General features: G+C 31.5%; 1 protein-coding gene across 1 annotated transcript in view; it reads left to right on the top strand.

The window, feature by feature from the left end:
- The window catches only part of PCLO (piccolo presynaptic cytomatrix protein), a 555,993-nt gene that overhangs the window by 315,511 nt on the left and 216,234 nt on the right, over nucleotides 1-24,248 (top strand). The window contains exons 7-8 of the mRNA XM_044677248.1: nucleotides 5,772-7,971; nucleotides 18,321-18,457. Of these exons, the coding sequence (XP_044533183.1) occupies nucleotides 5,772-7,971; nucleotides 18,321-18,457 (2,337 nt within the window). The remainder of the gene's footprint in view (nucleotides 1-5,771; nucleotides 7,972-18,320; nucleotides 18,458-24,248) is intronic.

Genomic DNA, 24,248 nt, shown 5'->3' with positions numbered 1-24,248 from the left:
AGTTTCTTATAAATTCTGGAGATACAAAAAATAAAACAGAAAAATTGTTCCTGTCCTCAAGGAGGTCACATTCCATGGAGGAATCAACTACCAAATATCTATGTACAAACAAGATGTACAGTGTTAACTTATCCAAGAGAAGGAAAGTCTCAAAATTAAAAGTGATCAGGAAAGTTCTCTTGTAGAAATCTGGATTTTAGCTGACACTCAAAGGAAACCAGCGACACTAAAAGTCAAATGTGAGGAAAGAGAGCACTTTATGAAAATGGGACAACCAGTAGAAAACCTAAAGTTGGGTAATATAGTATTATATTCAAGAAACATCAAGAAGGCCATTGTATCTAGGTCATAGAGTATTTAGAAGGAAATAAAAAGAGTACTGGAAAGATAAGAAGGAGTGAAGTTATAAAGGACTTTAAAGCTAAAGAGGTTTTATATTTGATCCTGGATGTTATAGGGAGCCACTAGAGTTTATTGAATATGGGAGTGACAGTCAGACCATTACTTTAAGAAGATCACGGGTGTCTAAGTAGATGACAGACTTGAGGAGGGAGAGGCTTGAGGTAGAGAGCCCAAGCATTAGGACATTATTATTATGGTTTTCTTTTCTTTTTTTTTATTTAGAATATTTTTCCGTGGTTACACGATTCATGATATTTCCCACCCCTCTTTTGTCTCCCCTCCCCAAGCTGACAAGCAATTCCATTGGGTTATACATGTATTATTGTTTAAAAACCCATTTCCATGTTATTCATTTTTTGCGATAGAGTGATCTTTCAATATCAAAAATCTTTAATATCCAAATCCTAATTGTGTCCCCATTGAACTACATGATCAATCCTATGTTTTTCTTCTGTGTTTCTACTCCCACAGTTCTTTCTCTGGATGTGGATAGCATTCTTTCTCACAAATTACTCTAGATTGTCCTGGATCATTGCATTGATGTTAATAGAGCACCATTACATTCGATTGTGCCATCATGTATCAGTCTCTATGTACAATGTTCTCCTTTTTCTGCTTCTTTCTCTCTGCATCAATTCCTTCATTGAGGGGGATTGCATAGATTCCTGGTGGGAGATCAAGTTAATCAAAGGGGAAGATTTTTTTATCTTAGTACCCTAGAATGTTTTACTTCCTATGAAAGGACTTCAGATCAAGATAGTACTATAAATCTGGATCATTCTGTAGGTCTTTAGGAAGATGAAAGGCACTGAGACTTGGAACAGGAGATGGCTTGACTATAATAGATATAAATTTAAATCTTTTGTATATTCAGCTAGGGGACATAGTGCCTAAAGCACGGAGATAAGAGGCATGAAGTCTAGGGTTCAAATTTTGCTCAGATACTAGCTATGTGACACTGAACAAGTCACTTAAAGATATTTTCCATGAAATGAGTATTATAATATTAGCTCTTATGGTACAGGACACTTATAAGGATCAATTGAGATTATATATGCAAACTTTACAGTGCTAAATAATAAACAATCAAATAAGTAAATAATTGGATTTTGTTATTGTTGTTATTAAGTTAAATAAATCTTTCCACCTTTGATAATTTTTAGAGTATTTCCGTGAGAGTTCAAGTCACTTTTTTCTTTTCTATATATAATTATGAGTCAAAATCTTATGTTTACAGAAGAAAATTTGAGTAAAAGCATAGGTCAAAAAGAGAGCTTATGTGTCACACTGTCTGCTTTCATCCTGGTTTATGTAAGCCTAGGGATTTTGATTCTGGGACATGAGTTACATTCAAAATACCAAGATGGAGCAGACAAGAATAATAAGATTTAAGAATGAAAAAAAATTTCCATTTTTAAAAGAGTTGAATGTTTTTGTGGACTTTCAGATGAATAGGAATCAATGGATTAATATGATCACAGAGAATCATGCATTAAAAAAGGCATGAATTCCAGAAAGATAGGACTTGTAGTCCCTCTGCACTCTGCTGTAGTCAGATCATATATGAAATAATCTATTCAGTTTTTGATACAACGTTTTTGGAGAACATTGATAATACAGAATATCCAAAATAATGCTACTAGGAGTAGCCTCAAAATCATTCTACTCACAGAGAAACTTTGCACACTTTGTCTAGTGAAAAGATCTATGGAGGACATGATAGATATCAATAAATATTTGAGGGGTTATAATGTTGAACAATGATACTATTTTTTATGTTTATACTTAATTAGAAGAGATACATTTTATCAAGATGTAAGGGAGAAACTTGGTAACAGTCAAAGCTACCAAAAAATGCAACCAGCAGTTTTAGGAGTCAATGGATTCTCCAATATAAGGACTTAAGCACAATCTAAATGACTTCCAGTTCAGTTTACTATAATAGGGTTTATTTTTGGACTACTTTGACTAGCCTCTGAAGGCCTTGACAACTCTCAGATAATGTAGTTCATACCAAGGGAAATTATATAATGTGTGTAAGAAAGATCAAAGTAATATAGCTTTCAGCTATTATTAGAATCCAGTCTTTTGATTTATAATCAGATGCCCTTCCTCCTACTTTCTCAATTATTAAGTGTTAAATTATTTTCATATGTGTGTTTGAGTTATGTCTATGCATGGATCATAAGATCTTTAAGAGAACATCCTCTATTTTAAACTTCCCTAAATTTGTTGTTTTTCTTTAGTTATTTTCTGATATTTCTGACTCTTTGTGCCCCTTTTTGGATTTATCTTAGCAATGGTACTGCAGTGGTTTTCATTTCCTTCTCCAGTTCATTTTATAGATATTGAAACAGAGGCAATCAGGGTTAAATGGCTTGCCAAGGATCATACAACTAGTAGACTGAAAATAGATTTGAACTCAGGTCTTCCTAATTTTAGGCCTGGTACTCTAACCACTGTGTGCTCTATGTGGCCCAACACTGATTATAGTGTCTCAAATATAACAAGTTCTCACTCAGTCTTAATTAATGAGAAATCTACAAGTTTATCATTCATATAAATAGAAGAGATATTAAATTAGTCCAAATCGATGACATCCCTCAGGGTTTCTACTCCATATGTTTTTCCCTGTTGATGCTGAACCATGAATACAAATTTTTTAAATAAAATCCTTTGAGAAATTCCCTAATCACTTAATATTTATGTGACTGAGACCATATCTTCTTAACTTGTTGATAGGAATGTCTTACAGAGCAGAATAGAAAGACTTGCTGAAGGCCAGTTAGATTGCATCTATTGCTTTTCCTTATCTATATGTCCTTTTGCATTATCATTGCAGGAAATTAAATTGGACTGTCATGATTTTTTTCTTTACAAAACCATATTGATTTCTACCTTCCACATTCCATTGCTCATCACTACAGATCATTGCAGTTTATTGTTCAATGACTTGTCTTAGAAATTTCTGAAGATACTGAGGTAACTTGGCCAGTCTTTGATGACCAAAGTTGTCTTTCTTCACTCTGAAATAAGAAAAAGAAAATGAAGGCATGTGTGTGTGTGTGTGTGTGTGTGTGTGTGTGTGTGTGTGTGTGTGTGTGTGTAATTTTCAAGGATTTTTTCTATGCAGAGTACTTGGTTTTCTTTTTCCTCCATGGTACTCTACTCATTTGGATTAAGGTTCTTCCCTATGTCTCTCAATGATATTCCTCTAAATGAAATTTAAAATTGGGCATCCTCAAATAACTCTTTTTTTTGTGTTGTTTTTTTTAAACCCTTGTACTTCGGTGTATTGTCTTATAGATGGAAGATTGGTAAGGGTGGGCAATGGGGGTCAAGTGACTTGCCCAGGGTCACACAGCTGGGAAGTGGCTGAGGCCGGGTTTGAACCTAGGACCTCCTGTCTCTAGGCCTGACTCTCACTCCACTGAGCTACCCAGCTGCACCCCCTCAAATAACTCTTAATAATTTCATAACACAATTTCACAAACAACTTCATTCTCACTAACTTAATTCTGCATGAAGGGATATATGCATATGTGTTTTTCGGGAAATGGATAGTTACATAATAATTTGAATCAATAATTAGATTATGAGCTCCTTGAAAGCAGGAACTTTTTTAAACCTTATTTGTATCCCCAGTGCTTATCTGTCATATGGTAGGTGCTTAGTAAATGTTTTTTGATATCTGACTTTCTATCAGACTAATAACTGTAGAGATTTTATTGGGGGAACTTTTATGAGGTGTCTCTCATATAATCCTCAATAATAGTTACTTGATTATAAATAGCTAAAAGACAGAGATATGTTCTCTTTACCTTTGTTTCTTTATGAGTTGTGTGAACCCACTGTATATGGTTACTGTCCAATAATATTTATTAGAGAAAGGTAGGAAAGAAAGTAAGAGATTTGCTCCACATATGTGTTTAAACTTAAATAATCTATGAATCATTTCAGGTGCATAATTTATGAATTTATCTTATCCTATCTGTAATTCTACTTCTAGCTTATATAACTTGACTTTCTAGATTTTCCTTTAATTAGAAAATTCCTCATTACCATAGACAGCACTCTATGCTGTATATATTCCTTATAACACTTTAACAGTGATGTGACCTTATATCAGAAGAAAATATCAGAAGAAATAACATCTCTTCATTCTTTCAGTAACAAATGTGTGTAGCTGAGTCACTGTTATGAAATGTTGCCTTAGCTGATTTTGGAAAGTAGAATTTTAGCCTGAGGATCATTTATCTCTCATATGAATTTACCACTGTGTGTTGCAGTTTATAATTTGCTAGTCTTCTAGGCCCCTTCACTCTCTTCTTTGTTGTCTAGTGGTCTTCTTCCTTTCCTTGTTTCACTAATCATTGGTATTGCTATTCCTAATTATGTTTTATATATATTCCTAATTATGAGTTTTATATATAGTTACTTGAATTCCTTAGCGCAGGGGCACTCTACAAGTCTATAAACCACTGGGAAAAGAATATTCCCAAAGAAAAGGTTCATAACCATTAGTGCTTTTACATATTGTCATATATACCTAATCACTGCTTCATCACGTAGAAATACAAGGTGTTAGAACATTGGTTAGAGACTCAGATCTCAGGTTTTTGAGTAGCTTTCGCTTACTAATTATGTGACTTGGGTAAGTAATTTACAATAGGGGAGACATAAGTCATCTTTCACATACTACCTACCAGTGAGAGTTATCTTAAATATTAAATGAAATTGTTATACAGTATTTTCAAATCATATTAGTAAAAGAATTTGAAATTCCATTTTTATTTCTATACCTCCCTTATTAAAGGATATTCTGTTTTTGTATTTTTATCTTCTAAACTATTAATTTAATATTTTCTTTTACAAAGAGACATCAATCTAAATGCATCATTCTAAATCTAAATTGATTTTCGTCATTTCAAATTCACATCTATTTTGAATGATGAAGTTCTACTTCCACTAAAACATAGTTTAAATTTTTGAATGGTTAACACCTTGAATTTTTAAGACAAAGAAACCTGCTTCAATTTAAATTTTGTTATCAATATAGCTTCTAAAAAATGAAAACTACATAAATTTCACATGATAACATTTTACTTTTCTGATTTTTACAAAAAATATTTTTTGATGTTGCCTTTTACATGAGGATGAATATCCACACTCAGAGACAGAACAAATATAATGCTTCAGTTAGTTTCGCTTGTTGACAATAGAGAGATAAATGAAGTAGAATTAGGTAACTAGATAAATGAAGTTTCATTATTGTAGTCTTATTTGTCATATCAAATATTTAGTGACGTGCCAGTTAACGATTTTTTCTTCATTTTTCTGATCAACTTTCCCTTTCTTTTCAATTGTAGACCAAAGGTTCTCAGACTATAACTGCTTCTGGCACTCAGAAAAAAGTAAAGAGGACACTTCCAAATCCACCTCCTGAAGAAACTTCCTCAGGGACCCCATCAGCATATAGCACCATGGGTTCTGTTTCTCGAAGAAGAATATGCAGAACTAACACAATGGCAAGAGCCAAAATCCTCCAGGATATAGATAGAGAACTTGACCTTGTAGAACGAGAATCCGCAAAGCTCAGAAAGAAGCAAGCTGAATTGGATGAGGAAGAAAAAGAGATAGATGCAAAACTGCGGTACTTAGAAATGGGCATCAACAGGAGAAAAGAAGCATTGTTAAAGGAAAGAGAGAAAAGAGAACGAGCCTACCTCCAAGGAGTAGCTGAGGACCGTGATTATATGTCAGATAGTGAAGTAAGCAGCACGAGGCCAACCAGAATCGAAAGTCAGCATGGTTTGGAAAGACCAAGGACTGCCCCCCAAACTGAATTTAACCAATTTATGCCACCACAAACACAGCCAGAATCTCAGTTAGTTCCACCCACAAGTCCTTATACCCAGTATCAGTTCTCCTCCCCTGCTCTTCCAACACAAGCTCCAACTCAGTATACCCAGCAGTCTCCTTACCAACAGCAACCTTTGTACCATCAGCAGGTTTCCCCTTATCAGACCCAGCCTACCTTCCAAACTGTGGCAACAATGTCCTTCACACCACAAACCCAACCTCCACCAACCCCACAGCCTTCCTATCAACTCCCATCCCAGATGATGGTGATACAGCAGAAGCCAAGGCAGTCTACGTTGTATTTGGAGCCGAAAATAACATCTAATTATGAGGTCATTCGAAATCAACCTTTGATGATAGCCCCGGTTTCCACTGAGAATACTTATGCAGTTTCCCACCTTGGTAGTAAGTATAATAGCTTAGACTTAAGAATAGGTTTAGAGGAAAGAAGTAGCATAGCAGGCAGTCCTATATCAAGCATATCGGCAGATTCATTCTATGCAGATATAGAACATCACACACCGCGGAATTATCTCCTGATTGATGATATTGGTGAGCTTACCAAGGGCACAGGGGCACTGAGCACTGCATTTAGCCTTCATGATAAGGATTTGACAAAAACCGATCGCCTCCTTCAAACCACAGAGACACGCAGAACTCAAGAAGTCACTGATTTTCTGGCACCCTTACAGACTTCTTCTAGACTGCATTCCTATGTAAAAGCAGAAGAAGATCCAATGGACGACCCCTATGAATTGAAGCTTCTCAAACATCAGATCAAGCAGGAATTCCGACGAGGTGCGGAGAGCTTAGACCATCTTGCTGGCCTTTCCCATTATTACCACTCAGATACTAGCTATCGACATTTCCCCAAATCAGAGAAATATAGTATTAGTAGACTGACACTTGAAAAACAGGCAGCAAAACAACTTCCAGCAGCAATCCTTTATCAAAAGCAGGCAAAGCATAAGAAATCTCTAATTGACCCCAAAATGTCCAAATTTTCACCAATTCAAGAAAGTCGAGACCTTGAACCAGATTATTCAAGCTATATGACTTCTAGCTCTCCATCAGTTGCAGGCATTTCCTCCAGGGCAAGACTTCTTCAGGATGATATTACTTTTGGCCTTAGGAAAAATATCACAGACCAACAAAAATTCATAGGATCATCTCTCACTTCATCCCTTGGAACAGGCTTGGGTACTTTGGGTTCCACAATCCGGTCAGCATTACAGGATGAGGCAGACAAGCCTTACAGTAGTGGCACTAGATCAAGGCCTTCTTCACGACCTTCCTCTGTCTATGGACTTGATTTATCTATAAAGAGAGATTCATCAAGCTCTTCTTTAAGGCTGAAGGCTCAAGAGGCTGAAGCATTAGATGTTTCTTTTAGTCATGTGACACCCTCTGGCAGAACTAAACCGACAAGTCTGCCTATTAGCCAGAGTAGAGGAAGAATACCAATTGTTGCGCAGAACTCAGAAGAAGAAAGTCCTTTAAGCCCTGTTGGGCAGCCAATGGGAATGGCTAGAGCTGCAGCTGGTCCACTGCCACCAATATCTGCTGATACAAGAGATCAGTTTGGATCAAGTCATTCATTGCCTGAGGTTCAGCAGCATATGAGAGAAGAGTCACGGACTCGAGGTTATGATCGGGATATAGCAATCTTCATGGATGACTTCCAACATGCCATGTCAGACAGTGAAGGTAAACTAGGCTCCAAGCTGTTATGTTCCTATCAAATCACAGATCCTCATTTCTCTGCATGTCTAACTGTCCTTCTCCAAGGACTTATTTTTCCTGTTTTCTTGGTGTGTTGTTTGTACACTTATTTTACTTTTATTTTATGTAAAAAGAGAGTATGTATCGTGTGTAGATTTGGAAGCATGTTTTATTTTCATTCTTTTGTTGTTGTTGATGTTGTTGTTGATATTTCTCTTCCTTTTCTGGTTTGCCCTTGATTTCTTTGCATATGTTCTAGCTTCTCTTTAACTAAAAACATTAGGAAATAGCTACTTTTAAATAAAATATGTTTGTCCCTTCTATTTATAGGTGGAAAATAACTTATTAAAATCAATTAACACTTTTCTTCTCAGAATTTGTCTATATCTTTAAAAGACCTTAATCTATTCCCTTTATTTTGCTTTGTTAAATTAGTCAGCCTATTACCAAATGATATTTCCCTGCTGAAATTTACCCTCTGTGATATTATTAGGGAATAAGATTTAATCAACCAATGATAATTTGGCATTCCTTTTTAATTTAGATAGAATTATAGAACTTAGAACTTAAATATGAAAGTAACTTTCAAGGTCATAAAGGATCTGAGGGTACCATTTAATTATTGCTTTTACAAAAGTTAATGTAATAATAAAGTTATATTTGTCTTGATCTACAGAAGACCATTAGGTTGATCATTTTTATTTGTTATTCTACTTATTGACAAGCCAGTTGAGTTACACAGAGTCCATTTGACTGATTTTTTTCTTTTCTTTTATTGTTGTTTGAATTAATTTATTAAATTAGCCAGAGTATTGCATTATATATCAGTAAATTTTAATATTTTTGCATAATTTTTATGTAAGCATCATTTTTATTGTTATTTACTTAGAGAAGGATATGATGACTTTCTAACAGCCATTTTTAAAAGATGATACCATTATCAGAGATTAAATAATAAGATGAAAAACTATGAGTAATGGATATAACATAATATTTTATTAATCTAAGTACTACCTAAATAAAATATCTACATATTGACAAAAAAGTCAATGAAATACCAAAAATTCAGTCAGACATCTTGGATGTTTTGTTTACATGATGTTAAAACATTTAGGTTTTTCTAGAATATAACTGTGTGGTATTATTTACACAAATCCTATTATGAAAGACTGAATTATTGATTTTTCATGTGATGGGGAGCATAACATATGAAATGGTGTTTGTTGTAGTTTTCTAAATTATGTTATAATAAGTCATCAATTTGGACAGTAAATATTTATACATTACAGAAAATGTCTTGATTATAAAAATGTAAGAAAAATGTAAGATTTAAATTGAAATTTGTTTAAAATATAAAGCAGAAAAAATAAAGAAAATCATTTGGACATCGAATGAAACAGGGAAATTGTAAAAATAAATGCTTGCTATAAATTTATTTTACATGGTATTGTGTTAATGTATCATGAAATAAAAATGCATGACACTCACTCTTTGTAAATATGATTATCTCAGTAGAAAAATGTGCATGGCATGAAATAGTATTAAGTTTTCTTTGATATTAATTTATTCTTTCCAATTAGCAAAATATTTTTGCTCATGAATGCCTTATTTTACTTTTAAAGATTGCCTACTATATTGTTATAAAATAGAAAATTTTCCCCAGCTATTTCACAGAGTTCATTTTTATTTCACATGTGAAGCTACCCTTTTTTTTCCAAGTTACAGCATCAATGTAAATACGGACTTACCTACAGGTACTAAAACAGGCCATTAAATAGTGGAAATGACATATTTGACCAAATCAAATAATTTTATTAGTTTTTTTTATTTGGTCAAAGAATTGTTTTTGTTTTTGGTAGACATAGCCTTTAAAGTTGTTTTTTCAATTTTTCCAAGATTCTGCATGCCTTGAATAAATTATTAAAGAGGTTAATTTTATATGTAGATATAGATATAGTCTACATTGTAGAATGCAAAGGTCATAATCACCCTAACTTGGCAAGAGTCTCTCATTATGAAATTATAAGGTAAGTAAAAAAGCCAGTCTTTAAAGCAAGATCTTTTACACTATTATAAAGTTAAGTTATAGGATCACAAAATTACTACAGGATTATGCTGTTTTAAAATGTGCAATAAATAGAAGCAACTGTTAAAGCACAAACTGTACTTCATGTATTGCCCTAGTATAAGAATACTCACATCTCATTACTAAACTGACAAAGTTAAATATCATTCACTCTTATAAACCAAAATTGTCATTAATAAAAATTATACAATCCTGCCAATGAGGCAAATTTTATTTTTAATGAAGAGAGTGCTGGCTGAGGAAAGGACAATTGTATATTTTTGACAGTGCTGTTTAACAGCAATAATAGTTTGGAGATGTTTTTGTTTTATAGATCACATGAATTTACTAGTTATAATGTCAAGTATTTGTCACAGGAAAATTAATTTTACTTTTAAATTTAGATTTAGATTAATTTTAGAAAACCTGTTAATTACTTTTGTCCTTAGGAACACAGAGTTTTCAGATCCACTGAGTCAGTGGGTTATAATTTTTATGCATTCTAATTAATTATTTGGCATTCTTATGGTGCTACACTGAGTACAACTAATAACTGTCCTCATTTAGGTTTGTGTTTCCTTTTATACTGTTTGAGTTTTGCTCCTATTACCAAAAGTCTGAATTGATTTATTTTTGTTTGGTTTGTCACATTGAACCAGAAACAGAAACCGTAAATGCGTGAAAGTGGATTTATGTGAACAAATCAGAATTGGATAGAATTTGCAAATATAATTAATCTCATTTACTTTGGTTCACCATGAGCAGGGAGTATTCAAATCTATTAGTTCCTTTTCTCATGGAGTTATCATAAGGAATCAAATTAAATGAAATTAGCTTTTTTTTTCAAGATTTTCACAATAGCTTTGTAGTTGCAACCTGGAAAAATTAACATTGCCCCATATTTATAAATATCATCAAAACTAAGCATCTTGAAAGTGAATTCATACCATGCACAAACATAAGTAGGAAAGATTAATTTACTTCAATAGTTAAAAGTTTATTTTTTATATGGAGGTTAATATTAGATAGTAAAAGAAAAGAAAGGGAAAAGGGTTTATGTTGGGATAAATTGGAAGGCAAATGGAGAGAATGATTTTGATAAACAAATGAGCATTCTTGTAGCTCATTTAATTCAATAATGGGTCATTGGGTATAGTATGCATTCTTTCTTCAGAATTATTCATCATATTACTTTTCTTTATTTTCATAAATAATCAGGTAGAGCTAAAATTGTTCCATCATAGGGCATAACATAGATGGTAAAAATTGATTAGTAACTTCTAATGATAACCCTGGGGAAGCATAGGTTTAAATGTAAATGAAAATTATCCTTATTATAATTAGAAAGATATTAAACATTCTCTAAATGCAGCTATTGTTTCTCTCATGTTCATGTAGGTATATGAAATTCATCTTTTGTTAATTTTGTTATTAATGCATTAATTTTTTTATTCACTCAACTTTTAAATACTTGTGTCTAAATCATTCACATACACAATATAATGAATTCATAATAAATGTCCTTATCCTTTAAGGATTTTAAAGACCATGGAACTAAAGTAATATATAAACACATATCTATAAAATAAGGAAAATATAACATATTGTAGAGTACTTAGGAGTTTAGAGGAGGGAGGAGATTATTCCACTTAAGATGAAAGAAGGCTTTAAGTCCATGAATTATGAGCTGAGTCTTAAAGAAAAGGTACCATATCAAGTTAATATGAGAGGAGAAACTATTACTAACCTCAGTAATTATCATAAAGAAAGGGGTGGAAATAAGATATGCTATATGCTAGGAAAATTTAATATTCAGTTTGTTTATAAAACATGCACGTGGAAGGAGGGAGTAATTGAGAAGTAAAACTAGCAAAAGTGGAGCAAGTTTATGGTGGGTAATGTACTTTCAAATGTCATAGAAAGAGGGTTGGATTTTAATGAGTTGTCAATTAAGTCATTAAGAAGGGTAGAAGAAGAAAAAGGTAATACAATCTATGGGAAACCATGAAGTTAAAAAATATGTCAAATATCTAAGATGTTGCTAGGGAGGCAAAGAAGTCACGGCCTGAATAAATGAAATTATTACTGGATTTGGAGATTAAATAATCATTAGTTTCCAAATGCTATCAATTTAGAACACTTCATAATTATTTAAACAATTTAAAACAGATTTCAGGTAAGTATACATACATACATGTGTTTATGTGAACGTATATATGTATATATTACACATATGGATGTTATGGTATGTATGCATATGTGTACATGTATATATATATATATGTGTGTGTGTGTATAGAAATATATTGAGAGAGAGAGAGAGATAAAGGTAGCACATCCTCCTCCATGGCTAATAAACACATAATAATAAACTATGCATCAATATAAATTTCATAAATATACATATACATATATAAGTTCTTGAAATAAATTCCCCTTTTCATATATTCAAATAAAAATGCATTCCAGTGTAAAAAGGAATTTTCTAATCAAAAGAGATATTTTGAATGTTAGATTACTTGAACTTGAGAAATGACCTATTTAAAAATGTATCATTTAAAATATTTAAAAATTACAATATTAAGTGGGCCACTTTGCCTGAGGAAAGAGAAAAATATCTTGAATTATTAGGTAGTCCTAAGAATGTGCTCACAGTTATCTTTATAAAATATGTTAAGTGGTTTCCCACTTATCTCAATAACTCCAATTCTTAGGTAAAATTAATTTTACAATATTTTTGCACGTAGAAATACATTTCAATTCTCTAGCTTTCTGCTCCACATTTAAGGAAAAAAGAATGAATGTTTATTAAGACACAAGGAGTGCCATTGTCTGAAAAATGTGGATACTTATTCCCTTTTGCACCAGGAAATTGGGGATCATTATGCTCAGCAATCACAAAGCATAAATTATGAATCTTGCAATCCATAACCACTACATTTTCAAAGATAGCAGAAACATGTACATGTATGTAGAAAATTTGCAAACTCATGAAGAAATGATGTAAACCCATGAAAAAATGTAATAAATTGTCAAACTTCCTGATATGGATATAAAAATGAGGCATTTCAGAGAAGTCAGTAAGAGACCTGTGTGGAATGGAATCATAAAGAAACTTTGTCTTTTATTTTTTGTTTTTAAGATATACATTTAAAATGGCCCTTATATGATAGGTAGAAATAGGGGGCAGGTATGTGACAGGTGGCTCAGTGAATTAAGAGCAATACCTAGAGATGGAGGTCATGGATTCAAATCTGATTTCAGATATTTCCTATCTGGGAACCTGGGAAAGTCACTTAACCTCCATTATCTAGTCCTTAAAACTTTTCTATCTTAGGATCAAATTAAAATGGAAAGGTTTTGTTTTTTGTTTTGTTTTGTTTATATGTTTTTTTAAGGTGGGTAGGACTTAAATATGCAAAAATCTGGAAATCATCAACTACCAAGAAGATTAGTTATCTCTAGAAGAAAAAGCAACTTGAGTAAAGATCCATAGAATGGAATTCAACATTACATATACCTATGTGTGTGTGCATGCATGAGTATGTATTCTTATTCCCTTTAGTGCCAGGAAATTAGGAAACAAATATGCCTAGCAGTCCCCCAAAAGCTCTTATAATTACTCTTCATAACCTCAACATTAGGAACTACATTTTCAAAGCAAGCAGAAACATGCATTTCCTAGACTGGGAAGAATTTATTCTGTGTGTGTGTGTGTGTGTGTGTGTACATATATGTAGGAGGAATGAAAAAGAATGGTGTTATCAAGTTTGGAAATTTACAAAAGAAAAGGAACTTAAATAATTTTGATAAGACCAGATGGGGAAGTACTTGCAAGCTTTATTTACTTAGGATTATCACCTTGATTTGGTAGTCAATTGTAGGTCCTTGACAAATGTGGTGTTTGGGGAAACAGTCCTGATGAGTTAGAAGTCAGAAAGAATAAAGACAAGGGGAGAATTAAAATTAACTAGATTAACTTAATCTAGAAAGGAGATAATAAAATTATTACTTGTGATGCAGGTAATGAGAATGGGGAGAGAAGGATGTATGAAATACATGTTGAAATTAAGAAGCAAGAGGAACTAGTAGGCATAAAAATTTCAATAGCTTATATGATCCATTATGTCACCATGATAATGAATGGACTCGTGAGGATGGAGACGAATATAATTTTATATAAGTAGACTTTTGAACTGTGAATGAAAGGTATCAGAGTTGTCATCTAGTTTAATGTTGAAGGTGTTGAAGATCATAGCAGATTATGGGGAGGAGAGGGAAAATATGAGCTATATATCAAAGCCACTGAGATAAAAGATACTGTGTTGTGGGTGTTGGTATATTAATGGCTCAAAACAAATTTGAATGGATAGTTTGCCTGAAGAGTTAAAATGGAGAAATAATTATAAAATAAAAAAGGCAATAATGAAATATTTATTTTAAAAGATTAATACTGGTTACGATGAAGAGCAAAGATTCTTTTATTTTTATGTGATCAAAGTTGAATATGAGAACTTACTAAAAAAAAAGTCAGAATAGCACTGCATTATGTTTAGAGGAAACTGAGGTTTCACTGAAAGTAGGAGATAGAAAATATTTGAGGTTAAAGCAGAGTCCTATTGGTCACAATTGAAGAGGATACTTGTGGTACAAGCTGCAGTAAAAAAGCCTGGAGACCAAATGAAGAGGGAGGGCTAAGATTTTAAAAAGAAGGTAGAGTTGGTAGAATTGTTTGGGGTCTTGAACTATAAGAAACAAATTGATGACATAGATGATAGAGGAATCATGCTATTAGTAGATAAGATGGGAGAATGTTAAAGGTATTGTGAGAGGTAGTGCTAGTTAGACAGCTTGTTATTAAGAGAAGGAAATTATACATTTCAAATTGAATGCTAATATGGTTGTGTTTTTGTAAAACATTTTATATTTAGCTCTCTGTCTTCATTGGTATTCAAAATTTCTAATGGATAAAGGAAGATTAAATGTATGTAAAACACAAAATACTGAAGAACTCTAAAAGGGGTCTCTTATATGTTGTATGAAATAGGGTAAAAAAGCTCAGGCGAGGTGTTGAGGCAACATGGTGGAAATTGCTAATATTATAACTACCAATATCCAAGGGTATATAGGAGAGAGAAAAGAAGAAATTCAAAGACTGAAGTTTTTTTAGTATCTTCACATCTGGCTTTGACTTTTTTTTAAGTAGAAAATGTGAGGCAGAAACGATATGATCAGAGATTAGGAAAATAATAAGAATAATTATGTCACACATAGAAAACAAAGGAATATTGTATAACATACCAGATGTCACAGAATGGGGAGAAAGGGTTTGTTGTTATTATCTTGAGTAGTGAGATATGCTAACCATTAGAGCAAATATGAGATGATGTAATTATCACAAAATGAAACATTTTCTATCTATTATTTACTCTTTTTTTTAAACCCTTACCTTCCGTCTTGGAGTCAATCCTGTGTATTGGCTCCAAGGCAGAAGAGTGGTAAGGGTAGGCAATGAGAGTCAAGTGACTTGCCCAGGGCCACACAGCTGGGAAGTGGCTGAGGCCAGATTTGAACCTAGGACCTCCCGTCTCTAGGCCTGACTCTCAATCCACTAAGCTACCCAGCTGCCCCCTCTATTATTTACTCTTGCAAAAATAACAAAGATATAATTTTTGTCTCACTTTGGATCCAAGGGACATGTTATTTTATTCTAAAGAAACAAGAAAAATTCAGGCTAAAAGTCAAAATAATAAAAAAAAATTGTAACATTGCCAAATAATTTCACCTGATAAACACTCTGCTTATGAAAGCACTCAAAATACCATCATAGATAATTTTACACTTATTTCAATATTTCACTTAAAACAATACATATCTTATACCATTTTATGATTTTTTAGAAATTAACAGTCCATTCTCCAAGTACCTTAATGTTTTAAGTCAAGATAGAATACATTTATTTGCATTAAATTTCCCAAATAATGCTTTATTTTAATGTTTTTTCATTTATTCTAGCAACATCTTTTAAAAAGATACTAGCATATATGAGGGCAAAATGAATAGTAAAGGCAGGAATTTATTTTTACTAAACTGAAACAATTAAAAATTTTTATCAGACAAATAAGAGCTTTGAAGCAATTTTTCTAGACTAAGAAAAAAATAACATGCTTCATGTAATCATGTTCCACTAAGTAAAGCTATTTTCAAGCAATCTGCATTCTATATCTTCATTGTATTTAATAAAATTAATAATTCATAAACATACCTTTTGCAAAATATAGATATAAAATCTTTCCTTTTGAAAGCTCATATGTACTAAAGTGAATGTTTCTACTCTAAATAAGATCATAGTGTACAAGAGTATTTTAAAAACCAGTTTACTATTTTTTTGTCAATGTAACATCTATAAAGGGTATGACTGATTTTCTCCCAGTGAACTTACCTGTTATCCAAATGAACTAATAAAAATGATTCTTTTGGGGGGGCAGCAGGTAGGTGACATGTTTTAATCCTAAAATCTCATAATCTAAAAGTTTGCCTCAACCTTCCTCATGGATTGAGTTTTTTTTTAATAATTTCCATTGAATAATATTTAACTATTAATTTGCATATCATTGTATATATTCATCTTTTTTTCTTGGAGGACTTACCCCCCAGCCCCCACAATGTAGTATATAATTTATTTCAGGATCTTGACATTTATTCATAAGGGAACCAACTAAACTGACCAGTCAATTTAATTTAATGATTAGTTTGACATTTTGTCATTGAAATGATTAATATTTTACAGAACTAATTAGCTATATTAATGCATATTTACAACAGAATAAGAAAGGTCAATAGGTTTCTTGGAGACTTAGTGATCATTCAATTTGTGAGAGAAAATAAATTTTATTGGCCTGTTTTTCCCAGTTTCAGTAAAATATTTTTAATTAATAATAAAGTGGAGAAGCTATTTGTTGCTTAAAAGTAGAAATAATTTTAAAAATTACCTCCTTATTCTTCATTGATTACCCCCTTATTTTTTATAATTTCATTTGAAAGTGGAAAAAATCCATTCACACTCATAAAATAAACTAGAAGTACACAATTGAATCTGATTTGAATGTCAATGAACCAGTTCTCAAGATTAGAAAGAAGTTTTGTTTTGCATATTTTTAATGCTTGCTATATGAATATATTTCTTAATGTAATATAAATAGCATTATCAAGTGCATTAGGAAACCTAATATATAGTATTCATTGACCTAATCTCCAAGAATAATGTTTTGATAATGTATTACAGTCCAGATTTTCAACATATATTAATATATATTCTTTTAAGTACAAGTAATCATTAGAATCCACATTATACTAGCAGCAATAAAATTAAAAAATAAACTAAAGATGGAAGTTTCCTATTTTTATGATTTATTTGGGAGGCAGAGACATATAATCTGGATAATATAAGGAAATTTATCCTATCAGACCCCTTTCCACCAATGATGATATCTTTTTTCCCCAAAGATTACTTGTTTCATTTTATATCATACATGTTTACCAAAATTATGTTATCTGTAACTATGAAAACTGGAAATTGAGCAAAATTAAACACCAGATAGAAATTTCATTTAATCACATTATATAATTATTTAAAAGCACACAAAACAAAATTAGCATTCTGTTTTTCTGATATGGTTAATGACTCTAAAGAAAGGCATAGAATAAATAATGAATCAAATTTTATCTCTTATCAAGATAAAAGAAATGACAGAAAGGATGGTGTTATAGGAAAAAAGAGAACCAGCAGACTCCTTCTACCCACAGTACGATTAGTGAAAATCTTATATTGAAAATAAAATTAATATAAAAACTTCTCTATAAGATCTTGAGAAGGCAATATTAACTTGTGAATATTTGGTTTTATATTTCAAATTTCTAATTTGAAAATATAGGAAAGGCTAAAAAATATTAATATCACCTAAATCATTGCTATATAAAAATGTTCTCTAAGATTTTTCCATGTATAAAGTCATCCAATAGGGACCATTAAATATAATATTATTTAACACTTGTGACTTAATTCTCTCATATTATTCAATAGTGATACACTATTTTAGTGGATTTGGTTATTGATATCTTGAAATACCTGTCTTGCTCTTACTAGATTTTGTATTTTAACTGCATGAGCAATTTTGAAAATGCATGTTTTTATTATGGGTCATCTTTTGCCCTCTCTTTTACTCTGTTTGTCTGGGTTGGATTTTTGACATTTCCTTGGTTTCTAAAGCCTATCACCTACGTCGTGAGGAAACAGATTGGTTTGACAAGCCCAGAGAAACTCGTTTAGAAAATGGACATGGTCTTGACCGTAAACTGCCAGAAAGACTGATTCATTCAAGACCACTAAGCCAACATCAGGAACAAGTAAGTTCTTCATTTAATTATCTTTATTTTAAAAGTTCAAATGATCTCAATTTTCTTAAATTGAAGTGGAATTATACAAATGAAGTTACAATTTGATGTTTTGTAATTCTTAGTAAAAAATGTAATGACATATCATGTGACCCTGCTCATATTAAAATTATGTGGTTGCAATTGATAATGACAACTGCATCCTATAATGCATTACATAATCATTACATATCCATAGATTTAATAAGGAAACGTTATTCTAGTGTTATAATGCCAGAAAATTTGTGATAATTTAAAGAACTTACTTAGAAAAAATTGACATGCTGCTTATTTGGTGAAAAAGGGCCCCCACACAATATTAACTTTAGATCAACTTGAACTCCAACTTCAGTTCAAATAGAATTAAAAAAGCAAGAATGTAGTGGCTAAAATTCCAATGTTTCATGTTTCTTTAGTCCTTCTTTGAACAACAATCCATTTCTAACATTCATTGAAACAAAAATATAAACCAAAGATATTTAAACTGTCATTTTCATTTATTCATTCATGTATTACTTCTTGCCTCTATGCTATTTATTCTTTGTTTCTATTCAGACATTTTCAGTCACATCAAACTCTCATGATGAATAAATTTTTCCCCACTAGTATTTTCTGATTCTTTTTATTCCTAATCTATCCCATATCTATGCTCTAGGTTTTATTTCTCCCTTACCCTTTTCTGTCAAAACTAAATGAATAAGACAAAAAGCCTAAATAATCTGAATTATAAGTCATTTGAATTGACTTAACTTTGCATGTTATGACAACTACAAAATGTATTTGTCAATATCAGTTTGTCCCTATTGAATATTTTTTAATCCTAAGAAATTATTTAGTGATAGAATTCAGATATGTATATGTGTGTGTAGTTTTGTTTTTCAAGTCTCCCTTAAGTTTTTGGTTCTTTTATTTTTACTTCCCTGTTTAGGGAACTAAAACATTGATAAAAACAAGACAAAAATTTAAATGTTCCAATAATATAAATACATTGACCTGCGTAAACAACATTGATATTTGTATATAATCCTGCTTTAATTACTTTTTTGGACAACACTTTCTAATACATTCACATAATATAAATATGACAGGAAGAGAATATAGTTGCATTTTGTCATGAATCATACAGATTTGTCTCCTTTTGCATATAAATCAGTGGCACTCTTCCCAGGAAGTTAGTAATGTGCCACATTAGATAAAGTATTGGAACTGGAGTCAGGAAGACCAGAATTCAAATTCACCCTCAACCCCTTTTTAGCATTATGAACCTGGGTAAGTCATTTAACCATTCTCAGCCTCAATGTTCTCATCAGTAAAATGGTATTAATAATAGCCCACTTTATATATTTGTAGGATTGCATGAGTTTACTTATATAAAGTGCTTTTTTGCAAACCTTAAAATATTATATAATTACTAGATTTTATTAGTAAGTATAAATATATGACTTTGGTTTCTTCCTCCAAAATTTTATATAGCTATATTAAAAAGTGCTCTAAAGCACTACCAATTAAAGAAATGAAAACTAAAACAACTCTGAGATGTCATCTCACATCCATCAGATTGAATGAAATGACTAAAGGGCAAAGGACAAATATTGGAAGGGATATAGAAAATAGGGAATGTTGTTGGACCTGTGAACTAATCCAACCATCTTGGAGAGCAATTTAGAATTACACCCAAAGATTACAAAACTGTGTATACCCTTAAACCCGGTAATAAAATTGTGGAATGGGGTTCAGGGATAAAGGAAAAGAACATATATCTTCCAAAATGTTTATAATAGCTTTCTTTGTCTTCAGTTAATAATGGCTAATGTTTTTGTAAAGTTCCTCTCCAAACAAAATTGCATTAGTTGACCTAACCCCAATATAATGATAGTGGTATGTTAGATAATTGATCTTAATGGGGCACATTTGTGTTAATTCTCTACTGGCATAGTTGGCATAGTACAGTGCCTGACCTGATTGGTTGCTTCCTAGAGTCTCAGAGTCATGATCCTCCGTTCAATAAATAAAAATTGAATTAAAACTATTAGTACTACTTTGAGTGATACTACATTTCTATATGTTCTACAATATCTCTTTCTAATTATCTTAGAATCATATTTTCACAAATAACTTTTATTAAATTAAATAAATTTAGGAGATAAATGAAATTAAATGAAAACTGGCTTCCAGTTGATACATTTCCCCTAACAAAGTAAAGTATAATCCACTCAGTGATGCATGTCAATTTGGATGATTTAGCTAACAATAAATGTTTGCAATTAGTAAGTTAACAATGACAATGACTGAAGGAGTTAATATGAATTATTTTTATTAACTGAGATTTGTTGATTTTGAAATCAAATATATTTTACCATGCAGGCTTCCTCTAATATTCCTGCCAAATATTTATTGTTAATGATATTTTCTCTGTTTCATTGTCTAGAGAACTACTTAAGCTTGCTATTTCTATAAATGGAATATAGGCAATGATTAGATTCATTTTAATGAACACATAATTTCAGGTTTAATATCAAAATTATAATCAACTTTTGATTGTAACCAATTAGTTTAAGAACAATTTGATCACATGATTTTCCTGAGGCTACAGCCTGAGTGATTCAGCTCTCATTTGACTCCTGAATTGTGCTAGTCTATAACTGTATCTCTCCCTCTTCATCTAAATTCTACATGCTACAGTTGTTTAGCCTTCAAAATGTTTTTAAATATAATTTTTAATGGTCACTAATAAAATGTATGTCTACTTGAATAATAAAATATAATTAGAATAGTTATTTTTAAAATCATGAATCTTTCTAATGGCCAATCCCAAGAATATTATTTAAAGAAAACTATATATATATATGAAACAATGTTTATCTTAAAATAATGGCCAAATTCATCTTAATATTGAATTAGATTGTTAAGAGAATAAAGTTCCGTTTAATATAATGCAAAAGTTTTCATTATTTAATTTACATTTTTTTGTTAACTCTTTTGGCCAGGTGGGAACAAAGATGGAAGAATCAATTAATTTCTTATATTCAAACCTCAGGAATGATAATTGAATTTACACAGTTATCACAGTAGCTTTATGGGTTTATTATTCTACCTTAAGAAAAAAAACTATATGTGATGGAAAACATTATTAGTAATACCTTTTTGAACACAAGATATCTTGAATGAGTAAAGGGTTCATATATATGAATAGAATTCATTGAATTTTTGCCAATATCAGTCAAGTGCCAGGATCCATGAAATTTTAAAATGTCCCCGGAGGTATGTCTACTATGAAAAGAGGAAACCAGTACCATTAAGGACCATATTTTGTCATTTGAAATACATTTTTCAGATATCCCATCATGATCTTGAGGTAACTGGTTTTCAAGGTATTTCAGCTCTAACTCTGCTTGACTTTAGCATCTTGATTATGAGCCTATTGAGATGTTATGTATCTCATGTCTTGGGTTTATCTAATCTCAGAATAACTATAACCTCTCTAATGGAATAAGTAGTATCCTTTTTGACCTATTAAATTATTTTTTTAGAAGAGACAAAATTACCTTTATTCTCATGTGACACCCTATTTACAATATCAGAATCAGTGTGGTAAAATAGTTACAGGGCATAAGGCAATAAGACTCACGCAGCTTTTAAATTTTCTGTATTACCAGTTGGTTGGCATATTAATTAAAACGTTGGCTTTGGAATTAGAAATAATTGAATTCCAAAACTGCCTTAGACACATATTTTTATTTTGACCATTTTTGGCAAGTCATTTTAGCCTCTTAGCCTATTTCCTTCATGAATAAAATAGTGATAATAATAACACCTAATTTAGGGATTTGTTGTGGCTATGATATGAGGGAATATATGAGAAGTTTTTTGCAAAACTTAAAGCAATACATAACTTTCAACTATTCTTATTCTCTAAAAGCATTGATTATTAGTTTATTTTCCAACATCCAAATTTAATATAAAACTGACAAAATATATCATAGATCTAATGTAAACTTATTGTAATAGGTGACGCACAAGCGTTTTTTTTAGAAAAGGAAAGAATAGAGCTGATTCCCATATGACCTGTAGTAATGAAGTATATCAATTCATGGTTCATTTTTTTCTTGCACTGATCACATACTACCAGAAAGGCAATTATAGCTTATGTGCTGACATGCATTGTAGAAGATGAAGCAGAGAAGTTTTGGGGTATAATGCCTATGTTGTTTGTTTTTTCTTAATTGCTTTTTGTTTGTTTTGCTATTTGTTACAAGGCAAAGGTGTATATATATATAGAGAGAGAATTATAAGACAGTAAAGGGGTATACTTAAAATTATTTTGATATAAAAACAAAAGGCTAAATAAAACCTTTAAAAAGAATATAATCTGCATCTTCCAGATATAATAAATATCAAATTATATAACAATTTAACTTGTATCTTAATTCACACAAATATAGAACCTCTACCCAACCCATTTAAATAAGCTTTCAATTCAAAAAATGTGCAAGAGAAAAGTAAAGATTTTTTAAAAAGTAATTTTAACCTGCAGGCATCACCAGAACAATAAGGAAGCATCCAAAATCTACTACAGGTATTAAGTGCTTAAATTCCTCAAAAAGAAGATGTGTATAGGAGACAAGCAATACTAGTACAAGCTCATTTTAAAAACATAACATGTTATTTAAAATAGTTAAAAGACAGTGAGGAACAATTGAGGATAAAGTCAGCTGTCTGAGAGATTGGTACTCAATTCAACTAAGTTAGAACATCAACTTGAGAGTGTTTATAGACAAAACTATAATTAGTACAGCAAACATGAATTTTAATGTATTGGACAGTGGTTTCATCAGTGACAATAATAAAACCAACCCATTTCTGATCTCCCACCTTAGTAATCAATGTACTAAGGTGAAGAAGTGACGACAACTAAGAAGATGAAATTAGGTTGAATGTTAGGCCTGACTGTTTAGGAAGTAACTTTAATGAGCTTCAGGGACTGATTTTTTTTTAATATTTCAAAGAAACAATCATTACAAAAGAGTGGAAAAGTTTATAGATGATTTTTTTCAACAAAAAATAAGGGAACAGAAAATAGGTCAGTGTTATTTGCTTCCAACAGAGCTATAGCCAGTTTGGGAGAAAAGAAGGTCAACTTTATTCCTCATTTCTAAGACATTATTATCAGAATAGTCCATGCATGATTTGAAGATGTTTTTGATGAAAATATTCGAAAGAAACAAGCAATATTTTGCAGATGATTTTCTAGATCAGCCTGTGTTATTGTTCAGTTTGTTTTTTCTTATGTTTTTAATATTTGAGTGAGTGGAACAAAATTCAAGCTTAAAGTTTTTGCTCAAAAAGCCTAGAAAAGAAATATAGGAAGGAAAGCCCTGAATAAAAAATAGAAGATATGTGTTCAAATCCTTCCTGACCTTCATTTTCCTCATTTTATAGAGTTAAACAGTTATCTAGATGTCTCTTTCCAGCACTAGAGGTATGGTCTATAATCAATGATAGTGTGATTAGTTGAATCAGCAATAATCTTATTACACCAAGCAGATATAACTTCATGTAAACTATTCACCAGGACCAAGGAAAGAAGCCATGGTTAAAGTCTCTGTGAGTGGTTTGCTTCTTCAAAATCTTTGATCCATATTCAATGTTTATGTTATAATTAATTCCATCCAGCCCTGAACCTTCCAAAACCAAAGATAGATATGTCAGATTTTTATCAGTTGAGTAAAATGATAGTATCTATGAATCTAACACAGTCTGACAA

This window comes from Gracilinanus agilis, chromosome 5, assembly GCF_016433145.1.
Source record: "Gracilinanus agilis isolate LMUSP501 chromosome 5, AgileGrace, whole genome shotgun sequence".
Lineage (NCBI taxonomy): Eukaryota > Metazoa > Chordata > Mammalia > Didelphimorphia > Didelphidae > Gracilinanus > Gracilinanus agilis.
The sequence above is the reverse complement of the archived record's forward strand: the minus strand, read 5'-3'. Positions and strand labels throughout refer to the sequence as shown.